Here is a 24,381-nt window from a genome sequence, read left to right on the forward strand (position 1 = left end):
GGGGAAGGCTGAGTAACATCCCCAAATAGGAGCTGGTGCTCAGTAACTTTTTTCTGGCTTTTACTCGCAGCTTTTTCTCTTTCTGTCTCTGCCTCCCTCTCGCTTGCTCTTTGCCCCCCCCCAGACCTACTCTTGAATCGCTGGCCCCCAGCCTGCTTCTTTCTGTCTCTGCCTCTCTCTCTCTCTCTCTCACTCGCTCGCTCTTCCCCCCCCCACACACACACACAGAGACCTACTCTAGAATCGCTGGCCCCCAGCCTGCTTCTTTCTCTTGCTTGGCTCCAACCCAGGGGTAGCTGCCCATGGAGCTGCCTTTATGTCCCCATGTCCTCAGCCCTCAGGCAGCTGGTATGGATTCCAGTTGGGCTGTGGGCAGCCTGGGGCAGGGGTGCCCATGGACTGGCTAGTGTGAACACAGGGTCCTGCTGGCCACCTGGCCAGCCTCTCTGGGATCAGCCCTCTTCCTGGCCTGGCACATGGGGACAGCTGCTGGCACAGGAAAGGGGAGATCCCAGGTGGAGCTTAGGAAGTGAGTGTGGGAGCCCAGTCCCAACAGAGAATTCACCCTGGAGGCTGAGCAATCCCAAAGCCAGGAGCTACCACAGGCTGCTACTTTCCTTCCTTGGGCTTTGGGGAAAGGTATCCCCCTTTTGCAGTGGAAATAGTGAGCTTCAGTCTAGAGTCAGTAAGACTTTTCTCCCTATTCCTGATGGGCCAAAAAAAAAAAAATTTCTTAGTCTCACTGTTTCACTGTTTAACTGGCAAGTTGATTCCCTACCTGAATAAAGTAAGCACCTACTTTGTGCCAGACACTGCAACACTGCTAGGCACATTTATACATACTCTAAGACTAGGAGGTGAGACTATCCCTTATGTAAGCCCCCCTCTAGTAGAAAAAGCAAAGCTGCTCGGCGTGAGGTAAGAAGGTCTTTTCTTCAAAGATCTCAGGCAAGATTGCCTTCAGTCTGTCCTCCAAGACTCACCCTGACACTCTCCTCCCATCCCAGACATCTTCCCCTTTCACCCCTTTACACTCTGTTGGTGGTCCCAGGATAACGTGAGTCCCTCTAGATTTTGTGGACCAATAGAAATAATGTGGCGTGTGTAAGTTCCTTTAAAAACAGAACAAAACAAACAAAAAAACCTTAAGTAAAGGGTGGTCTTGCTACTTCCTGCCTGTGGAGTCTTCTTGGTGTTCATCTTAAAAGCCAGCATCTCACTATTTATTGACTGTGTGTTGTGTGTACATTTCCAAGTGTGTCCGTGCCCTCCTGCAATGTAAAAAAAAAAAAAAAAAAAAAGGAAACCCAGCTTGTGATACCTAATCTGATATCGCCACCTGCTTCTAGTACTTGGGCCCTGCTTCCACAGTGAGTTTTAAATCTTCGATGGGCAATGCTAACTTGTTCAGGAGGAGACGGGCAGATTGAAGGGGGAGTGTGGGGGAATGAAGGGGAAAAGAAGGGGGGATGGGGATGAGAAATTGACCTTTTATTTTATTATTTATTTTAAATGTTTACATCTGTATCCTACCAAGCCTGGTTAGAAACGGAGAGCATTAAAATACTTTTCCTCTTTTCCTCCTTTTCTGCTTCATTATTATTTTTTTAAATTTAGGCCAATCGTGCTTTCTCATCTATTTCTTTCTAAAAATGACGTGTGCTGTATAAACTGTATAAAGAGGTAAAGTGGTTCTGTTTTTAGAGATGGGTAGTCATTCCTTTGGGGACAGTGGTCTCCTCCATTGCAGGAGAGCTCCAGGAATGATATTGCCCTGTTCCTCAAAAACAAACAGACAAACAAGACTTTTCTCTGTATGATGAAAATTTTATTCCATTTATTTTAGTTCTGTGGTCACGTGACGTCAAGGGAAGAAAATACTCACCTTTGTATAAAGAATAGGTATCCGGGTGTCAGCTGTGCATTGGGAGATGTATATATCGTATTTTTGGCATCTAGTGGACAGTTCCTAAGTTCTGTGCATCTGTATTTGAGGTCTGTTAACGGTATGGGGTAAAGTCTGCTGCAAGATCTGGGAGGCAAGTTGTCCAGATCCCCAGATCTCTATGGGGAGTTAGATTACATTTCTGAGCACCTTTTTTTTTTTAAAGTATTGGTGAACTGAACTGAACCTCCTGGAGAGGTCCCCAAACAGCCTCTCCAGGCAGGACCATGAGTGCAAAAAAAGAAAAAGAAAACAAAAGAAAAAAAGAAAAATCTTTGTATAGGTTTGAAAATTGAGGAGTAGCTCTGCTCTGAAGCATCTCTGGTGGTGTGTGATGTTTTGTTGTTTTACTGTAATACAATCCTACAGTATTTGCACTAAAGAAAGCTTGTTAGAAAAAAAAAAGCTTGCTGCTACGGGAGAATGAACATTATTATTAAAACTTTTTTTTTCCTTTGCGGTTTTTATTACTTTTTATTGTTGTTGTTAGTTTTTCCACTTTCAATTGAGTAGCATTTTGTAGAATAAAAATGAATTAAGATCTAAGAGCCTCTGACGGTTTATTCCATCTTTGCTATCTCCCTCTCTCTCTCTCTCTCTCTCTCCTATTTCCCCTTTTCTTCTGTTTCTGTTTCTCCTTTTGTCTAGTCTTTTCTCCCTGTGGGTCCAGTTGGCCTCCCAGGTCAGGGTGGAGGATGGACAGTGGAGTGGGGACACAGTGGATGGTTGGCTTGGAAGTTCTTTCTGTAAAACCATGGGAAGGGCTGAGGGCTCCCCATCTCCTGCTTGGGCATGTTTGCCCCCTTTGGACCCTCTCCCAGCCCCTCCCAATCTTGTTTTCCACCTCCCAGGGGCTGAATCTCAGGCAGCTGTCAAAGTGGGATCCCGTAAAAGAGGAGCTTCCATTTGCATGTCTGTTTCCCTGCTTGAATGAGTTGATTCTGGAGGCCAAGAATCTTCAAAAGTCTGTCTGGGTGTCCAGGCGGTCAAGTGGGAAGGGCTGGGAACACAGTGGCACCCTGTGAACAAACATAGGCCTTCAGGTGTGGAGCACACAGCCATGCAACCCAGTCCTCCACGTCCTGGAGACCTGGAAGCAGGGGGGTACATGGGGAACATCTGTTCTGGGGCACTCTGTCTCCTTGCCGTGGAAATGGCAGATAGGCAAACCTGTCATTAGTGAGTGCTCAGAGCAGTTGACAGCTGGTTGAGAATTAGCCCCTGAAATTACAGCCCTCACTCCAAATCTGCTTCCAACAAGCACCAAGCTTGGCTGGGTGCGGGTCTGCTTCTCTGGGGGATCTGAGGGCACTGGATCATGAGTCAGAAGAACCTGGAATCCTGGGCCTCCCCCTCCCTCCCATTAGTTGCTGAAATTATGAGAAAGTCATCAGGCCTCTGAGCCTCTCTGTGTTTGTGTGTGGGGGGGAGAGGGGGGCGTGAGAGGCAAGGAAGACACACGTCTCCTTCCCCTGCGGCTTTTGCTGCTACTGATTTGTTTTTTTACTGATTTGGGCCTTGCACATGTGTTTTTTCTCCCACTTCAGGCCTTTTTCCCTCTTATTATTATCTTTATTTATTGGATATAGATAGGCAGAAATCGAGAAGGGAAATAGGAGATAGAGAGACAGAGCGACACCTGCAGCTCTGTTTCACCTCTCGCAAAGCTTTCCCCCTGCAGGTGGGAACTGGGGGACTGAACCCAGGTCCATGTGCATTGTAAAGTGCACTCAACCACATGTGTCACCACCCGGCCCCAGGTCTGTTTCTTTTCTAGAAAGCTAGAGAGACCCAGAGAAGGGGAGACATCAAAGCACTGGAGCTTCCTCCACTCCCAGAGCATCTCCCAGCTAGTGCTGGGTATGAAGCTGGGCCATGGGCATGAGCAAGCAGGCACTCACGCAGTGAGATCTCTCAGTCCTATTTTCACTCCTGAGAGGACCCAGAGTGTTAGGAGATGGGGCACTCAGAAACTCAGCCCCTGGCTTCCTGGTGTCCCCTTGTGCCCACGCAGACAGCCCAGCCCAGACCAGCCCAGCCGACGTGTCTCAGGGCACCTGGCGTGCCTCGTGTGCTGCTAAGGTCCAGGCAGCAGGCTGGGGACCATGCTGCCCAGAGAACATGTGTGTGTGTACATCTGTCCACCTCTCCGTCCTGCAGCACATCTGTCATCTTCGGTCACCCTGCAAAATGTGCTAGGCTTGTTTATATGCCCACGCACCCCATGCCCACCCACAGGGCGATCACTGCCATGTGCAGCCTGCTTCCAGCTCTAACTGGAAATGTCCTGAAAGCATCCAGAGGCAGCTTTTCAGCCTGCCCTTGAGAAAAGCAGTGCATGGGCCACCACCACTGGGGCCCCCAACCTGATGGGGCCTACAACAGGACTTGGCAGTCACCGCAAGTCCAGGCCAGCTTGACAGGAACCCATCCAGTGATCAGGGCTGAGAACAAACTCTCGAGTCCATTTCCAACAAGGCTGGACTTGACAGGATTCTCCAGAAGGGAACCATGTCTCAGTGAGTAACTTCTGGAATTCCCCTCCCCCCTTCTGGACCTAGAGTTACCCAAATGGATGCACGTGTGTCACCAGTTTTTCTTTGTTCAGAAGCCACCCGCCCCTCTACTACCCCCCCAAGTGTCTCTGCGCAGTTAGGGCAAAGGCATTTCTCCAGAAGCTAAGACTTTTCAGAGCATCCAGTGGTATTGGTGTCTTGAGCTGTCAGGCAAGGCCATGTGTGTGAAGGCCTATGAAAAGGGAGGAAGTGCAGAATCAGGAGGAAACTGAAGTGGTTCAAACCCTGGACCTTGGTTATCAAGGTGACTGATGCAACTTGGTTATAGTACAGCTGATAGGCTTTGGGCTCCAGTGTCATGTTTGAAATGAAAGGGTATGATTTCCCTCTGTGGCCTGTGTGCTTAAAGGCGGGATGGGATACTTGCAAGAGGACAACCTGTTCCCCACTGGCCCAGGATCTGCCAGGGGCCGGGAAAGGGGGGGAAGGGAAGGAGGGAAGGGGAGTGGAGGAAGGGAGAGAGAAAGGAGGGGGGCTGGGGGAGGGTTTTTTTTTTCTCTCACTGGATCAGTTGAAGCTTGTCCAAACTCTGCTGGGTGGTGGTCATGATAGTGGTGGTAAGGGTTGGGCATCTAAAGCAAGTCTTAGGTGTTTCTCATTAAAAAAAATTTTTTTTAGATTTTATTTATTTATTAATGAGAAACATAGGAGGAGAGAGAAAGAGCCAGGCATCACCCTGGTACATGTGCTGCCAGGATTGAACTAAGGACCTCATGCTTGAGAGTCCAATGCTTTATCCGCTGCACCACCTCCCGGACCACTTTTTTTTTTTTTTAATTTAACTAGAGCACTGATCAACTCTGGCTTATGGTGGGCCGGGGATTGAACCTGGGACTTTGGAGTCTCAGGCATGAGACTCTCTTTGTATAACCATTATGCTATATATTATGATGAGTACCCCTCCCTGCCAGACATGCACCTGACCTAGGATTCTGCTCTTAACACCAGCCCTCTGCACTTTTGTCATCTTGTTTGGGAGGAACTGTTTCCTGAGAAGCAGTGAGCTGTTAGGACAAATGCCAGCCCGTCTCTAGAGTCCCCTGCAGTGGGGAGAAGTCACCCTTTGAGCAGGCTCCTCTCCCCTGGGCTTAGTGAAGAAGGAAACCACCCCCCTAGCAAAGCCTGTGGGACTTTGTCCACAGGTGGTAATTATTATCTCTGGAAAAATTTTCACTCGTATTAAAGGAAAATAAAAATAAGACAGGCTGTAGGTCACACCTCTGAACTGGAAATCCCTCAGACACGTTCACCAGACTTAGTGACAGCGCCTGGAGAAACACAGGGTGCTGACTCAGCACTGCCCTGCTGTGCTGCCTAAGGGGGCAGGTGTGTCTCAGAGGACAGGGCCCATCAGAGGCCAACCTCAGACTGGGGCTATTCTGGAATGTAGCATTGCCTTGTCCTGCAGGACGCCTCATTTATGTAGGGGTGTGAAATTTCTGATTTAACTGAAAGTCACACAGCATAATTTAACCATTTCAGAGCGAGCAAGTCCAGGGGTTCTTGATCCCTTCACAATACTGGGCCAGTGCTTCTTCCTTCCACTTCTTGGACATTTCCATCTCCCACCCCCAAAAGGAACCCTGGTCCATGAAGGACACCCCCACCCTTACTGCAGACCTTGCCCCAGTCCCTGGCACCCACCCATCCTTTTTCTGCCACCAGGGGTTCATATTTAGGGAGCACTTTGGAGAATTCTTGTGGCACTGTTTTCAGAGCTGAAAAGTGCCTTTGTGAAGTATTAGCATGGAAGTAGATTGATGGGTTGTGTTTCTCCTAAGCTCCACACTTTAGAGTTCCATATGCCTTCACCTCTGTGCTTTTGTCTGTCCACTCGATAGATAGATGTAGCCTCACATATTGGAAATTCCTTTTCCCTCACGCATTGGCGAGTCTGCTCATCTGACTCACACAGTCATACCTTGACCCACTGCCTGGAGCAGTATGCATTCATTCCTCAGGGACAAGCCCCACAACTCAGGTGTGCAGTCGTGATGCAAATGGACACCTTCCCATGTTGTGCACATAAGAGAACATCATTCACATTAATTTACAAAGGAACTATGTGGACGAAGACTGTCCCCATGCTATTCTCTTGGGTCCAAAGGAGAAAGGACCTCATTCATGCAATATATTTTTGTTGGGCCTGGGAGATGCCTCAGCAGGGAGTGAGCCTTGAGTCCATCTCTGGTACCACATGAGAGTACCATGGATGTTTGTGTGTGTGTCCCCACTGAGTACATGGCATCCATGACAAGAGGCACTATTAAGGACGGACTCCTGTCTTTACACAAAGGTTATACAAGATGTCTCTGCTCCACAGTTGAATGTTTTCATTGGAAATATTAATTATTCCCTCAAAGAGGTTACACTCTAGGCAGTCTTGGGTCAGGGGAGGTAAATGATGTGGCCAAAGCTACAGAGGCGAGACTGTGATAGGAGGGACTTAGAGAAGTGTCCATGGCAGTGTGGCCTGGCCAGAAGGAGGGATGGGCATCGGCACCAGAATGAGGGGCAGCCTACCCAGAGAAGGTGACAGTCTGAGCAGATCCCCAGAGTGCGGGGAAGCTTTGGGGGACTGAAAAGGAATCCTCCGGTAACTGTAGCATAGGCTTTTTAAATTGTATTTTAAAATTTATTTTTACTGGGGGATTAGTGATTTACAGTAAGTAATTATTGATACATGTGTAAAATCTCTCAGTTTTCTGCAAAACACTCTACCCCTAGTCTAGGTCCTCCTCTGACATCAGGCACTAGGACTTAGTCGCCCCCACTCCCACTCCCCAAAGGCTTTTTTAAAGGAATGATGGAGATTTAGTCTAAGGTCTTGAGGGCCTGAGAGCATGCTTGAATCTTTGTCAGTCATGCAGTGTGTAGTGGCTCTTAGTACTAGGCACCACCTTCCACGCTGGGGAGATAGAAGTGACAGGAAGCGTGTACACACACTCACAGATGGACACATTCATACACATATTCTCTCTCTCTCTCTCTCTCTCTCTCTCTCTTTCTCTCTCTCTCTCTCACACACACACACACATACACACAACCATTGTCCCAATAGGGATTGGGCAGATCAAGTCATTATAGCTCATGAGTGACTGAAAAAAGAGATACAAGGTGCCATGGATTCTGGTACCACTGAGACTTTCCCTCATGGCGGGGGGGGGCTTCCCAGAATGAGTAGCATTTAACTTGAGTGCCCCCCGACACACACACACACACACACATTAGTGGAAACAAGAGCTTTGTTTTGAGCTCTTGGGAGCAGCAGAGGGGTTTTAATAGGAGGTCACTACACTGGATGAATGTGTAGTGCCTAGAGGGAGGGAGAGATGGTGCAGGGAGAGGATGGATGAAACCGGGGCCATAAGCCAGGAGACTCCATGTTTCCCAGGGAGAGCCAGGGTCGGCGGTGGAGCTAGAAGGGCAGGAAGGTGCTACTGGTGTTCACCATGTCTGGTTGTAGGAATAGAAGGGGGAGGGTGCAAAGAGCAGCTGGGTGGGGTGGAGGGGCTGGTCCTGAGTTCAGTCCTAGTGGAGCTGGTCCATGTGAAGAGCTGGACTCATCCCTCTGCTGTGCCAAGGCTGGTTGGCATGTAGCTTGTAACCAGAGCGTGGCGGGGGACCCCATCAGGAGCGTACCCCGAGAACAAAGGGCCTACGGAATCGTACCTCTTGTCTTCACACCTCCCTCCTGACCTGGCCTCTTCTTTGTGTTTTCCTGGCTTGCCCTCTCCCCTGTTCCTCAGAAGCCTTGTCCAGACAGCTTCCCCTCTCTGAGGCCTCCCCCGGCCTCCTTGCTTTCCACAAATGATGTCACCGGCCCTTCACAGGAAGCGTGGGCCACCAGCAGGGTTCTCTTCACCTGCTGTGACCAAACCTGCAAACCCTCCTTCCCTCCTGAGTGGCCCCTGCTCCTTGAATCCAGTCCTACCAGTCAGCCAGGCCACCTTGTCCCCCTCCTCTCAAAGAGCCCCCTCACTCCTTTCTTCCTCTTGTTCCGTTTGAGATGGACTGCTTTAAAGCAAGAGAGGCAGAACATCAAGCTGGCTGATGTTTGTTCTGATCTCCTCTTATCATCCCCAAAATGTGTACTGGGGAGCTGATCCCCCCCAGCTTTGTTCTCATCTCTGCCTACTTCCTCCATCTAGTTCTGGCTGCTTCAGGTTCTGGGACTCAGGGGTCATTTTAGGAACAGTCAAGACTATGTGAGGCTGGAGCAAATGCTTTCTGCTGCTATCCTGTGCACACTTCTGGAAATAAAGCTTAGCAGGCTTTCTGTCTGACTGCTCCTGGCTCACTTCCTATTTATTTTTTAAGTTTTTTTTTAAAAATCTTTTTATTTATTTATTATTGAATAGAGACAGAGAGAAATTGAGAGGGGAGGGGGAAATAGAGAGGGAAAGAGACAGAGAGACACCTGCAGCCCTGCTTCATCACTCATGAAGCTTTCCCCCTGCAGGTGGGCACCAGGGACTTGAACCCGGGTCCTTGAGTGGTGTAATGTGTGCGCTTAACCAGGTGAGCCACCTCCTGGCCCCTCATTTCCTACTTATTTATTTAGGGACAGAGAGAAATCAGGAGGGAAAGGAAAAAGAGAGAGAGGAAGATACCTGCTAGCAAAGCCCCCCCCCACACAGGTGGGCTTAGGAAAGCCCCCAAAGCAGCAGCTTCTGAGCAGCCAGGTGACCCCCAGACAGCTGGAGAAGGTAAACTGTGAGGATTCCCATCTTCCCTGCACCTGGTCAGCTAGTCCATGGAAGCCCTCCAGGCAGAAGTGTGAGAACCCCTCCCAGAGCCCCTGAGGGCTGCCCCATCCTCCCTGCCTTCCTCCCTCCTTAACACCTTAATAGCTTTCTGGGAAGCTGGAGGGTGGGTGCACTCCTGCATCCCTTCTGCGCTCCATCCTCTCTCACCCTACCCCACCCCAACACCTCCAGACCAGAGCAGCGCTTCCTTCTGTCTGTTCTTTAGGGGGAGAAAATCTGTGTTAGTTCTTGCTTTTGGGGAATGGAAAATGGAGGTGACATTGGCATATACATTTTAGGGGTATAACTCTTGGCTTTCTCTTCCAGAGCATCCCTTTAAAAACTTCAGCACTGGGAGTTTGGCAGTAGTGCAGCAGGTTAAGCACAGGTGGCACAAAGTGCAAGGACCAGCGTAAGGATCCCAGGAAACAATGGAGAGAGGGATTTATGTGAGGTCAGGCCCATCAAGTCTGTTTGGGAGTCTCAGGACTCCCCGACTAGGGCCCCAGCTGGTGGAATGACCTGATAGTGACTAAAGAGTCATCGTTAAAGTATGCCAGTCTCTTGCCCTTATTCAGCTTTTGCAGTCCTTGCTTTGATAAGCTTAGCTTTGGAGTGAGTGAGAGAACTGTAATAGGAAGTAGGTGAGGAGGGTATCTAAGTCTAAGTAGACACTATTTCATTATGAATATGATACTGACTCACTAAAGACTATTGTGTATTTTTGCTTTCAGGTATATATTTTGCCCTAATTTATGGATACATGTGAACATATGCTCTATCTCATGGGACCTGGCCTGTATCTAGGTTTTGTGACTTTGTCAGAAAGTGAACCTCCTGGAATGGAATTAGAGACTACCATGAAAGAAAAGGTCTCACCCGAGTGATGAGGGTGAAAGGTTGGCATTCCATGCCTGATGTCTCTGTACACAGTCTGAGGTGAAGCCTGCTGAGATGGTTCTCGTTGCATTGATTAGGTTGGAGTGGGCGGATGCAATATCATTTGGCCTGACTTGAGAGAAGCATGCAGGGAAGCGAGCCCCATCCCAGAGGTTCCAGGATTGGGAGAAACATAGGCTCTATAGAGGAAGCCGGAGATTCATGTTGTCTTAGGGTTTAAGAAGAAAATAGATAGTTATTGAAATAATCACATTGTTTGGCAATTGGGTTAACTTTGAAAAGTCCCTTTCTTAGGATTTACTGTATCATACACACCCCTCACCATATTTTATGTCCTTTGACATTATTGGCATATAGCTATGCCACCGGTTGCTTTTGTTCTCCTTGGACTAAGCTTTTAAGAGAGTCAACATATCAAAGACTCAGCCTTTGTATTAAAAGACTCAGTCTGTGCTTTAAAAATTTTGAGACATATTCAATCAATTTTTCCCCTCTCATAGTAAATAGTGATTTATAAACTATAAATTGATAGGAGGGTACATAAACACCATTCCCACCACCAAAAGACTGTGTCCCATCTCCCCCCACCCCCACCCCATGAAGCTGAACATCCACCCTCACCCTCCACCCAGGGTTTTTACTTTGGTGCCCTACTCCAAATTCAATCAACTCCTGCTTTGAGTTTCCCTTTCTGTTCTTCTTTCTCAACTTCTGTTTATGAGTGGGATCATCCCATGCTCATCTTTATCTTTCTGAGTTAGCTCACTTAACATAATTTCTTCTAGCTCCATCCAAGATGGGTTGGAGAAGGTGGGTTCATTGTTCTTAATAGCTGTGTCACTCTCTGTTTTATTATTTATCTTGGGATTTATTTTTTGCTCTTTTTAAAAAATATTTATTTATTTATTATTGATTCCCTTTTGTTGCCCTTATTTTATTGTTGTAGTTTTTATTGTTGTGGTTACTGATGTCACTGTTGTTGTTGTTGGATAGGACAGAGAGAAATGGGGAGAGGAGGGGAAGACAGAGAGGGGGAGAGAAAGATAGACACCTGCAGACCTGCTTCACTGCCTGTGAAGCGACTCCCCTCCAGGTGGGGAGCCAGGGGCTTGAACCAGGATCCTTAGCCGGTCCTTGTGCCACCTGCACTTAACCTACTGCTCTACCACCCGACTCCTGGGATTTATTTAGTTCATAGGAGATAGAGTTTCACCATGATAGAAAGAGAAGTCAGAGCACCACTCCTTTAGACAAGTAAGACCTGTGCTCTACCAGCTGAGGTCCCCCCCTCCAGCCCAGCCCAGCTCTCTGCTAATGACTGCTGACTTGTCTGTCTGTTTCCCCTGCTAGCCCATGGGCTTTTGTTGAATGCGGCTCTGCAGCTCCCAGCTCTCTGCTAGGGGAAGTAGAAAGAAGGAAGTGGCACAGAATGGATGTGCTGCAGAGGCTGTGGGAGGGGGCACCATCCAGTGTGTGTGTGTGTGTGTGTGTGTGTGTGTGTCAGGAGGGTAGTGAGAGCAGAGGCAAAGGCCTGCTAACCCCTGTCGTATGTGTTACATTGGTTTGTTCTAGCCCTCCCCAAACCAAGAGAATTGGATCAGTCCAATTAATTTCGCGGGCCTGCTTGGCCCCGCCCCAAGGAACCCTGAGGGAGGGTTCCTGAGTTCATGAGTTGGAGAGTGTCTGAGTTCGAGAGTAAGAGAGAGGGTTCCTGAGTTCGAGAGTGCCAGAGTTCCTGAGTTCCTGAGTTCGAGAGTTTCAGGGTTACAGAGTAAGAGAGAGTGCCAGAGAGACAGAGTTCCTGAGTTCCTGAGTTCGAGAGAAAAGAGAGAGGGTTCCTGAGTTCGAGAGTGCCAGAGTTCCTGAGTTCCTGAGTTCGAGAGAAAAGAGAGTTCCTGAGTTCGAGAGTTTCAGGGTTACAGAGTAAGAGAGAGTGCCAGAGAGACAGAGTTCCTGAGTTCCTGAGTTCGAGAGAAAAGAGAGTTACGTGAGCTGCCTGACAAGTCCTCTGCCCAGTCCCACCAAGGACAAAAAGCCAAAGAAGTCTGTGCATCACATCTCCCTGGCTCCCCCTGCTCTGCAGACCACCCCTCTGGGAGACTCACTTGATGAGGCAGGTGTCATGGTAGAAGATGCTGGTTGTGTCACCTGCATGTCTGACAACCGCCAAGGAGCCCCTTCAGTGGCCTCCTCTGGGCAGTGCTCAGATTCTGTCAGCACTTCTGGGCTTGAAGACTCTTGTGCAGAGACCAACTCAACCCCCAGCAACAAGGCCAACACCCTACCACTGCCAGAAAGTACTATACCCTTCAGCAATGGAGTGCTGAAGGAGGAGTTGTCAGACTTAGGGACTGAGGATGGATGGACCATGGATGCTGAAGCAGATCATTCGGGAGGTTCAGACGGGAACAGCATGGATTCAGTGGATGGCTGCTGTGGCCTCAGGAAGACTGACAGCTTCCAGAATGCCCAGGCAGACTCCAACCCTAAGAAAGTTGACCTCATCATCTGGGAGATTGAGGTGCCAAAGCACCTGGTTGGTCGACTAATTGGCAAGCAGGGACGGTATGTGAGTTTTCTGAAGCAAACATCTGGTGCCAAGATCTACATCTCAACCCTGCCTTACACCCAGAACATCCAGATCTGCCACATAGAAGGCTCTCAGCATCATGTAGACAAAGCACTGAACTTGATTGGGAAGAAGTTTAAGGAACTGAATCTCACCAATATTTATGCTCCCCCACTACCTTCACTACCACTGCCTTCTCTTCCAATGACTTCCTGGCTCATGCTCCCCGATGGCATCACTGTGGAGGTGATTGTGGTCAACCAGGTCAACGCTGGACACCTGTTTGTGCAGCAGCACACACACCCTACCTTCCATGCACTACGCAGCCTGGACCAGCAGATGTATCTCTGTTACTCTCAGCCAGGAACTCAGGAACTCTGGCACTCTCGAACTCAGGAACCCTCTCTCTTTTCTCTCGAACTCAGGAACTCAGGAACTCTGTCTCTCTGGCACTCTCTCTTACTCTGTAACCCTGAAACTCTCGAACTCAGGAACTCAGGAACTCTGGCACTCTCGAACTCAGGAACCCTCTCTCTTACTCTCGAACTCAGACACTCTCCAACTCATGAACTCAGGAACCCTCCCTCAGGGTTCCTTGGGGCGGGGCCAAGCAGGCCCGCGAAATTAATTGGACTGATCCAATTCTCTTGGTTTGGGGAGGGCTAGAACAAACCAATGTAACACATACGACAAACCCCCCCCCCCAGCAGTCAAATATTGCAGGTGGTGGGGATGCTTGTGGCTGCCCAGGAATTTCATATGGTCCGGTGATCCAACTTTGGGGCCTTTTCACCCCCAAATACCAAAGCATTGCTTCAAGTACTTTCACACCACATTGATTCCAGCATCATTTACAATTGTCAAGAACTGAAAAGAACCTAAGTGCCCACCAATGGGTAAAAGGATGGAGAAGATGGTCTATATACAAATGGAATACTATTCAGCTATAAAGAAGATGAACACTTGCCACTAGTAACAATATGGGTGGACCTAGAGGATATCATGCCTAGTGAAATAAGCCAGAGAAAGACAAATCCTCTTCTGTGGTAGTTAGGCAAAGCGAATAGATGAACTAAATAACACAGTAATAAACTTTTGCACTATAAGTCCAATTAGTGGTTACCAGAAGGGAAGGGGGAGGGCCAGGGAGCTAGATGGGGTTTGTGCATATGAATCAGGCTGAAGGGGACACATGCTGATTCGCAACTGTGCACACCTGAAGCCCATATGCCATAATTGTGTGATACTGCGGTAAACATTTATATAAAGATTTGTTTACTTATTAATGAGAGAAGGAGGTGGAGCAGGGGGAAGAGGAAGAGAGAATCAGAGAACCAAGGCATCACTCTGGTACATTTGCTGGGGGTCAAACGCCAGGCCTCATGCTTGAGAGTGTAGTGGGTTGCCTGCTGAGGCACCTCCCAGGCTGTACAGTCAACATTTTTCTTAAAAAGTGAAAACAAGGGGCCAGGTGGTGGCACACCTGGTTGAGTGCACATGTTACAATGCACAATGACAGGGGTTCGAATCCCTGGCCCCCACCTGCAGGGCGAAAGCTTTGTGAGTGGCCACGCAGTGCTGCAGATGTCTCTTTTGCTCTCTCCCTATCACTCTCTCCCCTCTTGATTTCTGGCTATCTCTATCTAATAAATAAAGATAGTAACAAAAAAGTGAAAACAAAAACAAACAAATAAGAAAACCCACAAAGACATATGATTGGAGTTGACACTTGAGGTCGCACATTACATGATCCACACTCAGTTTATTCTGCTCCAGAATAGGTGAGCCCTAAAAGACAGAAAGCAGGCTGGGGGTTGCTAGGGGCTAGGGAGAGGGAGAAAAGGGACAGAAAGTTAACAGGTTTGGGCTTCTCTTTTGGGGGTGACAAAACCGCCAAGAGTGAGGTGGCGGTGGCACAATATTGTGGATAAACAAATTCCCACTGAATGGTACAATTTAACATAGGTTAACTGTGTTAGGTGAGTTCCAGCTGGGAGATAGAGGGAGGGAGAGAGGGAGGGAAGGAGAGAGAGAGAGAGGGAGAGAGAAAGAGAGAGAGAGAGAGAGAGAGAGAGGCTGCCTGTGTCCCTCTGCCCATTCCTGGTGAAGTCACAGCAACTCCTGGACCTTAGGGCTGGGCCTGCTCTCCTGCTCTGATGGGGGAAAGGTGCCCCAGGGCCACCTGATTCTTCTCCAGCTGCAATTTAGCTTGGAAGACCTGGATTTCAGCCCTGCAGTGTGGGAGGGTCTGGGCAAGAGGAGCACATACTTCTCAGATGCAGAGACTAGACTGGGACTTTCCTGGGGGAAGGAAGGTGACAAGAAATGTCTCAGGACACCTCTGCACCTAGAACTAGTCTCAGAACTGAGGACATGAGACTGGCTTGCCCAGCTGATGGACAGTGTAGCCAAGGGCAAGCACCGAAAGTATGTAAGCAGGAGGACCTGTCCAGGTCTCTGCTCTGTCTTGTCATCTTAAGCAAACCATTTGTCATCTCTGATGAAAAATCAAAGTCTCAGTCATTGTTACTGGGAATTCCAAATGGCGCAGCTAATTTGGAAGATGTCTGAGCAGTTCCTTACAGAACCAAAGCTACTTTCACCACACAACTCTGCAGTCAGGCAGTAAATGCAGCCATTTCCCCACAGGAGCTGAGAACTTATATCTGCACCCAAACCACACGAGGATGTTTGCAGCTGCTTTGCTCATACTTTTCCAGACTTGGAAGCAACCAAGCTGCCCTTAGTTGGTGAATGGATAAATCTGATCTGGTAAGTGAGCAAACCTTGAAAAGATAGGAAAGAAGCTTCTATGCAGATTACTAAGTGAAAGAAACCCATTTGAAAAGGGCTGTGAGATTCCAACTCCTTGACATTCTGGAAAAAACAAAACTATGGTGACAGTTCTAAAAAGGAGTAGGGGCTTGAACCCAGTGGATTTTCAGGGCAGTGAAATTCCTCTGCATGAAACCTGAATGGTAGATACAAGCCATTGCAGATTTGCCCAAACTCAGAATGCACGACAGCAGGAATAGAACTGATTTGAACTCTGGACTTTGTGTGACAATGAGGTGTTAGTATAGATTCACAAATTATAACTGACAGATGTGTGTGTGGAGGGGTAGGGGGCTCAATGGTAAGGGAGGCTGTACATAGGTGGGGCAGGGAGTCTAGGGCAAATCCCTATACTTTCCAGTCAATGTTGCTGTGAACCTTAAACTACTCTATGAAATAAAGTCCATTAAAAAATGGGAGGCATGGGTGGGGATAGATAGCATAATGGTTATGCAAAATGATTCTCATGCCTGGGGCTCCCAAGTCCCAGGTTCAAGCCCCAGCCCCACCATAAATCCAGCTGAGCAGTGCTCTGGAAACACATACACATACACACACACACACACACACACACACACACACACACACCAAGTCATTATTGCACCACAACTGCCTCCAGACCACAGGGGAGGAAGTGCAGGCTTCTGTTGGATGGGGCAATTGTCCAAGGCCACCTGGCGGGTTACTGGAGAGTCACAAGTAGCCCTGCAGCTCCTATACGTTGATACCTATTGACCATCGACTGTTGATGGTGCATCCCCTGCCTGGGAGGACCTGAACAGAAAATGAACTTCGAGTGAAATTTCTCTTAGGGACTGGGGAAAGGGATGCTCAGTGCATCAGAATGCAGAGTTTGTCAGAATACAGAGTTTGTGTGCTGAGTCCCCAGCACCCCCAAAGCATAGAAGCAAGAAAAACAAACAGAAATCCATGGAGAGTGGAGCCACCTTGCTCCTTCTCATGAAATATGATAATAAGGCCAGCAGGGAGCTTAGCATATAGCATGTGTATGGGACACTGTGTTGTTTTCTCCTCTTCCTCTTTCAGGAAGACAGTGGGAAATTGAGAAGGGAGAAGGGGAGATAGAGAGGAAGAGACATAAGACTCTGGCAGCACTACTTCACCTCTCAGGAAGCTTCCCCCCTGCAGGTGGGAGCGGGGACTTGAACCTGGGTCCTTGCTCATGGTAACATGTGATCTCAGCAAGGCACACCACCACCCAGCCTCTGAGTTGTCTTGGTTTTCATCGTTGCCACCTCCTCTTCTTTTTCCTCTTTCTGTGTGTGTCTGGGGAATGGGGGGGGGGGGGCTGCAGGGGGAATCCCTTGTAGAGATTTTCATCAAAGCTTCAGATTTTATGAAGTGAAAGATTAGGCAAATGCTGTGAGGATGGTTTGTGAGAGCAGGAGACAGATGAGGCCTTGTGTGGAATATGAAGGAGCCAGGTCTTGCACCCCTTCTCTGTCTGCTTCAGGTTGGGTTAGGGTTAGGGTCCTGGTGGAGACGGGCAGCCCCCACCCCACTTCCTGAACAGAGGCAGAGTGCACCCTCCCAGCTGTGAAGCGCAGCACAAAGGGATCCCAGCAGAGGGATCCTGCCTGAGGTCAGCAGCCCAGCCACTTTGAAGCTGGCCATCCAAGGGTTTAAACCGAGGTCATTAATTGGGTGACCTTGGACAACTGACGAAACCTCTCTGAACTCCCAATTTCTCCTCTGCAAATGAGGATTCAAATAGCGACTTCAAAGGGCTATTACATGCGATAATGTGCTTTGAGTGACTCACACATGTAAGCCCTGCATAATAGACCTCCCCAGCCTGCCTTCTCAGACCGTGAGGGGGGGGGAGGGCGAGTCAGGGCAGCTGAGTCAAGGCCAGGCCTCTTCTGGAGTCATTGTTCATCCCTGTCAGGGCCAGGCCTTTGCTGAGCATGTCCAGCAAGTCAAATGACTGGCTAGAGCCTTTCACACCTCACCCTGCCCCCACTCCCCACTGGACAATGGAATTAGAAGTCACCCACAGGATATCACTGTTTGCCAGCTCCTGGGCCATTCATTTGCAAACTAGGCTGATTCTGCTGAGTCCTCTGGCACTGGCTCTTCTGGGGGAGATGGGTCTTCCTGTGGGAGTGACTGTGGGCTCAGCTTAACTCCAAAGGGGCCACACACCTTTCCCTCTCCAAGGGTGATTTTTAGCATCTCAAAGGCCCTGGCTGGCAAATCCAGAATCCAGATGCTTTTCCCTACCCCAGCTCTCAGGCACTGACCACCAGTGTTTCTCTGACTTTCCTCCCCTTCTCTCTCCTTCTCTCCTCGCCTCAAAAGTGTGGCTGGCTTGCAGATCTTTCCTACAATTAAATTGAATTGAAAGTCATTCTTTCTGGAACATGTCACAAGGGCTCTGCGCACAAGGGCAGGCACCCCAGCACTGTGACACAGGGCGGAGGAGTCCTGGCCCTGACAATAACTATCCATTGTCATAGCCCTGGCTCTGTAACCCCCTAACCAGGCACTCTAGGTGATCCCAGCAGGTGGCCCCAGCTCTCTTCACTGGTGCCCCTGCTCCTCAGGGGTCCCAGAGTCCTCCTGTCCCCTCCTCCAGCCCCAGGGCCCATCACAGGTCTCTCTGGGACCCAGCTCCCCAAACTCTGGACACATGTTGACCAATGGGGTAGAGCCTGGCACCAAGAAGGAAACAAACAAAAACAAAGTCAGCAGTCTGTAACCCTGCCAGGTACTGGGGGTACCCTCAGCTGGGACTTCCAGCCTCCAGAAATGTGAGGAGCACATTCTGTTGTTCATCAGCCAGCCTGTCTGTGCTGTTTTATTACAGCAGCCTCAACAAACATGGCTTAGTGCCTTCACCTTCCTTGGTATGTGGCATTGGGTCCCATAGAGACCTGACAGGCGTGTGACCCATCAGTGAGGTCAGCCTACCTGGTCCTGCCCTCAGTGCCAGTGGAGATGGCCACTTGGGACTTGTCTTAGGGTTGAACTAACCCAGAAGAGGTGGCGGCGGGGGTGCGGGAAGGCACTGCCTCCAGCTTGGGCCTTCCCAGCGCTCCTCAGCTGCCTCAGAGCTGTCCCTACCAGCTCCTCTGCCCCCCCCCCCCCCACTGGACTTCAAGATCACCGTGCTCAAGGGCTCAGTTTCACCCAATGCCTCTCTCCCTGGTTAGTAGCCAGCCACCTTTCCTGTTGCCTCTTAATTTGGTCTTTTCTGTGTGCCCCTCTCATATAAGGACACAATCAGGTTGGCTAGGACCAGTATATTTTCAACATTTAAAGGGCAACAAAGTAAAAACTCTGTGGTGAGGGGAGGGTGGACATTCAGCTTCCTGGGCGGTGGGGGTGGGTAGGGGTGGGTGGGTGGGTGGGATGGGACACAGTCTTTTAGTGGTGGGAATGGTGTCTATGTACACTCCTATTAAAGTGTAGTCATATAAACCACTATTCAATTAATATGAGAGGGGAAAATTAATCATATGTCTAGAACTTTTTAAAACATAGACTGAGTCTTTTTAATACATAGGCTGAGTCTTTGATATGTTGACTCTCTCAAAAGCCTAGACCAGGAACAACAGAAGCAACCGGTGGCACCGCTATATACAAGATGCTGGGTATTATACAGCAAACCCTAACAAAGGGACTTTTCAAAGTTAACCCAATTACCAAATAATGTGATGATAACAATAACTATCCATTGTCTTCTTGAACCCTAAGACAACAGGAACCTCACATTTCCACTATAGAGCCTATATTTCCCCCAGTCCTGGAACCTTAGGGTGGGGCCCACTTTCCTGTATGTTTCTCTCAATTCATATCAAATAATATTGCATTGGCGGATTGCAACCTAATCAACGCAACAAGTGCCACCCCAGTATGCTTCATTTCAGACTGTGTCCAGAGACTTCAGGTGTGGAATGACAACCCTTCAGCTTCATCACTCGGTGAGACCTTTCCTTTCATAGGATTCTCTAATTCCATTCCAGGTGTTCCACTCCCCAATAAAGTCCCCAAACCTAGATATAGACCAGGTCCCCTGAGATAGAGCATATGTTCACACGTGCCCATAAACCAGGGGAAAATATACACCTGAAAGCTGAAGTACACAGAGTCTGCAGAGAGTACCCCCCCAACACTTCATCTGCACTATTCCAGCCTTTAGGTCCATGATTGTTGAACAATTTGTTTGGCTTTGTATGTTAACTCTCTTTTCAGCCACTAGGTTCCGGATGTCAGCATAATGCTGACCAGACTTCCCTGGACTGACTACCCCACCAATGTGTCCTGGAGTCCCGCTTCCCCAGAGGCCCACCCTACTAGGGAAAGAGAGAGGCAGACTGGGAGTATGGATAGACCAGTCAACGCCCATGTTCAGTGGGGAAGCAATTACAGAAGCCAGACCTTCCATCTTCTGCAACTCACAAGGACCCTGGGTCCATACTCCCAGAAGGATAGAGAATGGGAAAGCTATCAGGGGAGCGGATGGGATACAGAGACTGGGTGGGTGGTGGGAATTGTGTTGAGTTGTACCCCTCCTATCCTATGGTTTTGTTAGTGTCTCCTTTCTTAAATAAATAAATAAGTAAAAAGTTCTTTTTTAAATTTTTAAAATATTTATTCCCTTTTGCTGCCCTTGTTTTATTGTTGTACTTATTATTGTTGTAGTTATTATTGTTGTTGTCGTTATTGGATAGGACAGAGGGAAATGGAGAGAGGAGGGGGAGACCGAGAAGGAGAGAAAGATAGACACCTGCAGACCTGCTTCACCACCTGTAAAGCGACTCCCCTGCAGGTGGGGAGCCAGGGGCTCGAACCAGGATCCTGACACCAATCCTTGCGCTTTGTGCCACCTGAGCTTAACCCGCTATGCTACCACCCAACTCCCTTAAAGGATATTTTTAAATTATGAGGCAAGGGGGAGAGAAAGAGAGGAGGCCAGAGCACTGCTCCCTTCTGACATATGACAATTCTGGGGGTTGAACCTGCGATCTTTGGGTATCCCCTGCAGTTATCTCCCCAGGGTCTGGCCTCATTTCAATTTAGTCACCACTTCCAAGGCCCTGCCTCCACATTCAGTCACATTCTGAGGCATGCAGGGTGAGGGCATCATCATTTGGATTGGGGGGAGGGGAACTGGAATAGATGACATGGATACAATTCAGCCTAAAACAGGTAGAGGACCCCATTCAGTCTCCACTCTAACCCAGTGAACTAAAACCATACCGACCCTCACTTCACAGGTCAGGAAACAGACACAGGGGCTGGAGAGACAGCATTATGTTTATGCCAAAAGACTTCCATGCCTGAGTCTCCAAGATCTCAGGTTCAATCCCTAGCACCACCATAAGCCCGAGCTGAGCAGTGTTCTGGTCTTGTTCTTTACCTATATCTTTGTATACCTCTCTTATTAAAACAAACAAACAAACAAACAAACAAACGGAAGTGGGCACAGAGTGGTTGAGTTTTCTGCCCAAAGTCACACAGCAAGTAGGTAGCCAGGCTTGGTCAGGGGGATTTGTTGCCTTTTGCAATGCTCTGCTCATTTCCCCCTGGGGTCTGTCTGTTCTTTCTGGTTCGCAGGGGTGCTGAATAGTGAGCAGCGGGAGTGGGAGTGGGGGTGAAAGAGCCGTCCCCTGGTTGTGGGTGACCAGCTCCAAGGGAAAACCAAAAGCCAGGCAGAGGAGCGTTATTAGGAGGAAAAGCTGGGAGAGGGAGGGAGTCACCCTCTAATCACCCACCTAGCAGAGCCCTGGAGAATTCCTGGAGGACAATGGCAGACAATTCTGTGATGGGGAGGTGTCTGTGTGTGGGGAGGGGTGGTCCTGTGGTCAACGCTGGAATGATTGGGTTATGTCCCCCCACCTGTTGATCTGGATTCCACCTTCCAAGTATTCAGGGATCCCAAGACAGGTGCCTCCTCCAGAGAAAGATCCAGGTCAGTTGGGGGGAGTGACAGGCCACTACACAGCCAGCTGTCTCTGCACACAGGTGGCTGGCCAACACTCATCCCAAGCCTGGACCTGGCACAGCAAGTCATTTGGTCACTGTGGCAAAGGGGACAGCTGACCTGTCCTCTGGCTAGCTTCCAGAATCTATGGTTCTGCCCCAACTCCCTCCCAGGTGACCTCAGAGCACACAGGGCGCTCCAGAGGACACTTTTCAGGTTAGACTCTCTGCTTACTGTGGTCTGGGAGCTACCCTGCCCCCTCCCTGCATTTCCACATCCTAATCTTTAACAGCCAGAGCTAGAGACTCTCAGCAATAAAGCCATCCTGGTCCAAAAGGGGTCAGTCACCCAAGGGAATCTGGGGTCTCTGTAGAAACTGAAATGTATGGCCTAGGAGGTGGCACAGTGGCTAGAGTGCTGGACTTAAATGCACGAGGTCCTGAGTTTGATTCGCGGTGTCACATGTGCTGGAGTACTGGAGTGAAGCTCTGATTCTCTCTCTCTCATGTTAATAAATCTATCTGTCTGCCTGTCTGTCTGTCTATCTATTTGTTACTGCTGCCAGGGTTATTGCTGGGGCTCAGTGCCTACATGACAAATCCACCACTCCTGGTGGCCTTTTTGTCTTTCTTTCTATCTTTATTAGGTAGGACAGAGAGAAATTGAGAGGCGAGGGGGAAAAAAAGAGGGAAAGGGAAGGAGAGTCACCTGCAGATGTGTTTTCCTGCTCATGAAGAGCCCCCGCTGCAGGTGGACAGTGGAGTCTGGAACCCGGGTCCTTGCTCATGGTGATGTGTGTGCTCAACTGGGTGTGCCACTGCCCAGCAACCAGTAGGTGTGTTTTTTTTTTTTTCTTTTTGGCTGCAGTTCTCTCCATGTCAAACCACAGACCCCTGGCAAGAACCAGTGTGACATGTAGCCCCTTCCCACTCAGCAGTCCAGGGCTTGTGTTTCTCCTGTCCCTCCCCTAGCAGAGTGACTGCTCTGTCTTTGCTTGAGTGCTTCCAGGTATGGCTCATTCACCTGGCAGCAGCTGGGGACATCCTTTCCCCACCCTCCCACTGGAAAATTATCCTATGCTGTGACCCTCTGCTCTCTAGTCCCTTCACCCCTGGTCCCCCCAGGTCATGACCATCCCCCATCCTTGTGAATTTTCAGAGATTTCAAGGCAGCAGGTGGGTCTCTGCCTTGAAGAGACAAGGTGCTGGGAGTGAGCAGGAGTCACAGTGGCCTAGCCCATTCCTACCTCAGGCAAGGTTTGTTCCCAGTGCCAGGCGTGTCACAGAGGCTTGGCTCCTGCCCACCTACACATGGGCCCACGTCTGCAGATGCAGCGCCTCTGGGACCAGGAAGCCTTAACCCACTGCCTGTGTCTAGCAGAGCCCTTCTGGGCCCCTCAGCCTGGGGGCAGGAGCATGGGATCCTGGAGCAGGCACTGTCCTTTGAATGCCACCATCAGGCTCCCTCCTGGGCCCTGGCTGACCACTTTTTGCGTGGGAGCCTTTAAGCTAATGACTTAGATTCCAAGACTTATTTTTCAGTCTATGAACCAGGGAGCTACTTTATTGAATTGTTAGGAGGGTCCTATGACATCACAGGCAGGGAGGAATGTGCTCTGTAAGCCAAAACCTTCTGTCCCCTGTGATAGGCCAGTGCAAGCAGGGAGGAGCTTGCTGAGCTGGGCCCTGCTTCTGCCAGGGTCTTCCTAGTGGGTGACTGGGGATTCCTTCCCAAGGCCCATGCAGACCCCCATCTGCATTCTACCCCACAGTGGCTCTGTGCCCACCTCTGCAGGACAGGACCTTAGCATGGAAGACAGTAGGCCAGGGTCAGGACTGGAAGGGCTGGGCAAGGCCTCCTGCTTTCTAGCTGGTTCTCCTCTCTTCTCAGGAGGCCCTGAGGTGCATGGCCTCTGCCATCACAGCTGGCCATCATGTCCTGCCCGGCCTGTAATTTAGACCAAGGGTAATTTTAGTCCCCCCAATTAGGATGGGTTTTATTGAAAGATGGAATGGAGGGGTTGGGAGTTGGAGAACCTGGCCTAATGACAGAGAAGGAATTAGGAATGAGAGCAGCCATCTAACCCTGCCCCTCTCTGAGTAGGTGAGGCCCTGGTGGGGGAGACTAGCTGGCTGTGTGCTGCCTTGGGGGTCTCCCCTGTCCCAGACAGCCTAGGGACACTCCTGCACTCTCTGTAGACTATGCCTGGGGCCTGCAGCCCACTGCGCCATCTTGGCAGTGCCCTGTGACTAGGCAGAGGTGGCTGGTGCCCTCATCCTCCTAGTGTCATGGGAGCCAAAAGGCTAGGAACTTCTGCAAATAGCAACGTGCTGCTACCACCTAACCCCAATCCGGTTTGTCCTGAGTTAGCAAAGGCACCGGCGATGTTCTTCCCAAGCAAGCGGGGCTGGGCAGCAATGCCCTTCCACATGCTGCTGGGTTCCTGAGGGGGCAGTACCACAGGTGGGAGGAAGGAGAGCAAACCCTAGACTGGTTTTCTCTTTTCCTTCCTTCCTTCCTTCCTTCCTTCCTTCCTTCCTTCCTTCCTTCCTTCCTTCCTACCTACCTTTCTTTCTTCCTTCATTCTTCCTCCCCCTCCTCTGCCTCCTCCTTCTTCTTTTTAAATACTTTGTTTTATTTTAACAAGAGACAGAGATACAGAAAGAATGACACAGATAGAAGGTCCAGAGCACTGCTTAGCTCTGGCTTATGGTGGTGCTGGGGACTGAACCTGAGACCTTGTAGCTTCAGGTATGAGGGTCTTTTGCAGAACTATTATACTGTCTTCCCAGTCCTAAAATTTAGAATTTCTTAGGGAGCAAGGTGTGTTTATATGTGTGTAGGGTCACCTGTCTGCT

The 24,381-nt window shown here is 49.5% G+C and overlaps 1 protein-coding gene across 1 annotated transcript; it reads left to right on the forward strand.

The window, feature by feature from the left end:
- Positions 1-2,008: 2,008 nt before the first annotated feature.
- Positions 2,009-23,970, forward strand: LOC132537580 (A-kinase anchor protein 1, mitochondrial-like). Its single transcript, XM_060188419.1, has 3 exons — positions 2,009-2,013; positions 12,144-13,118; positions 23,808-23,970. The coding sequence occupies exons 1-3, from the start codon at positions 2,009-2,011 to the stop codon at positions 23,968-23,970; spliced, it is 1,143 nt and encodes a 380-aa protein (XP_060044402.1).
- Positions 23,971-24,381: the final 411 nt, after the last annotated feature.

This window comes from Erinaceus europaeus, chromosome 3 (genome assembly GCF_950295315.1).
Source record: "Erinaceus europaeus chromosome 3, mEriEur2.1, whole genome shotgun sequence".
NCBI lineage: Eukaryota > Metazoa > Chordata > Mammalia > Eulipotyphla > Erinaceidae > Erinaceus > Erinaceus europaeus.